Below are 1,829 nucleotides of genomic sequence, written 5' to 3'. Positions count from 1 at the left end.
GCTTGAGTGTGACAGAGATCATGGGGACAGCACAGGATAGAGCAAGGTTCAGATCTGTTGTTTATGGGCCCACTGTGACTCCCAGTCAATTCACAGCACCAAACAACAACAACGAGACAGGCTGCTCGTTTTCATTAGGAAAAAGCAAAGTATCTCTAGAAGATCTTGGCTCATGAATGATTCTTGTTGTTAATGCTGTCGAGTTGGAACAGATTCACAGCTAACCCTCCAGTGGGTTTTCAAAGGCTGTAAAATCACATGGGAGGAGATTGCTTATCTTCCTCTCATGGGAAAGCCTGAGGATTTGAACTGCCTGCCTTTGGGTTGGCAGCACAACTCCTTACCGACTAGGCCATCTCGAAGGATAAAGAACAAGAAATGTTTACCTGTTCCAAAGCCAATCCGAAGGCCTCCCAAAAACTGGTTGGTTAACTTGTAATGATCCCAGACAGTAAGCTCGACACAAGCTTCAGTCAGATCTTCAGGCCTGAACCCATCGTACACCATGGTGTGGTTAAAGACAGGGTTGGTGGTTTTCCCCACAGCTCTCGTCTTCTGGCGACTTTTCCTGCTTGTGTCTGGAAGGATGGTGCTACAAAAAAGAGGAATTGTTTTAAGATCATTTCAGTGAGACTGTGAACATTTAGAATTTCACTGTACTTCACACAGCTCATGAGAATTGGCAAAGTGTAGAGACAGTGTTGGAACATGCTGTTGGAAAGACTCTGAGCACAGAATTGGCCACATTTGGTTTAACTTCTGACTCTGCCAATTATTGACAATGTGTTCTAGGAGGATGGAGCCCTGGTGGTATAATGCATTACATGTCGGGCTATTAACAAACCCACCAACTGCTCCACAGGAGGAAAACAGGCAGTGGTGGCCTAGTGGCAAGAAGCTTCCCTGTAATCCCGAAGGTACGTGGCTGCAGGCCACTAGCCCCTCCACAGGAGAAAGGTGGGCTATCTCCTCTTGTGTGATTAACTGATTCTGAAAACTCACTGGGAGGTCAGATATGGGTCAGTTTCAACTCTAGAGTACACAACAACTTCTCTCACTTTTAACTGCAGAAACCTGAAGAAGGAGTTACCATGAGGTGGAATCAACTTGACAGCAGTGACTCTACAATGAGTTACTTACTCTCTCAGACACTCCACTTCCTTCCTTAAAAATGATATGGCAATGCCTACTTCTAAGTTGTTTTAGAATAAAATAATATATGGAAGACAGACACGTAGTTCAGTGCTTGCATTAAGGTATGTCAATTACTTGAAGATTGGAGACTTGGAAGCACTGTCTGATTTCTAATTATTGGTGAAAGCCTAAGTAGCTATAGAGAATTGGAAGGAGAGAAACCTCTCGAATCATTAGATTTAACTTTGGAATAAATGATAAGATTTTTTTATCAATCATTTGTCTTTCCTTCTTAATAACAGAATGATTGTTAATCTGTCATGCCTCTTACAAGGTAAGGAAGTCTAAAAGTAGCTCAGAATGGGAGACAATCATGAGGTGAAACCCTCACTTGGTGACACAGATGAAGAATAAGCAGAGGGGGAATATCACAATGAATGTTACATATACTCATGTGTTGCAACTGGTTTCTTAGTGGCACAATCCACAAAGATTAAAAAGGACTCAGGAAAGGATACTCATATCTATGCATTAGTTACAATTTCACTAGACGCCAGGCATTTTATAAGGAGCCCTTTTGTGTTATTATGTTAGACTGCTAACCAAAAGGCTGGCAGTTTGAACCCACCTGCTGTTCTATGTGATGAAGGTGGGCACCAGCTATTCTATGTTATAAAGTCTTCTCCCCTGTGCTA

General features: G+C 42.5%; 1 protein-coding gene across 1 annotated transcript in view; it reads right to left on the bottom strand.

The window, feature by feature from the left end:
* Positions 1–386: 386 nt before the first annotated feature.
* The window catches only part of LOC102846927 (synaptotagmin-like protein 2-like), a gene marked incomplete at both ends in the record, with an annotated part of 12,309 nt that continues 10,866 nt past the window's right edge, over positions 387–1,829 (bottom strand). Inside the window, one exon of the mRNA XM_006903463.1 lies at positions 387–592. Within this exon, the coding sequence (XP_006903525.1) occupies positions 387–592 (206 nt within the window). The remainder of the gene's footprint in view (positions 593–1,829) is intronic.

The sequence above is a fragment of the Elephantulus edwardii genome, unplaced genomic scaffold, assembly GCF_000299155.1.
Source record: "Elephantulus edwardii isolate Elephantulus edwardi_28Jun2011 unplaced genomic scaffold, EleEdw1.0 scaffold01705, whole genome shotgun sequence".
Taxonomy (NCBI): Eukaryota; Metazoa; Chordata; class Mammalia; order Macroscelidea; family Macroscelididae; genus Elephantulus; species Elephantulus edwardii.
Note: the sequence above shows the minus strand (reverse complement) of the source record. Positions and strands in the feature narration are given on the sequence as shown.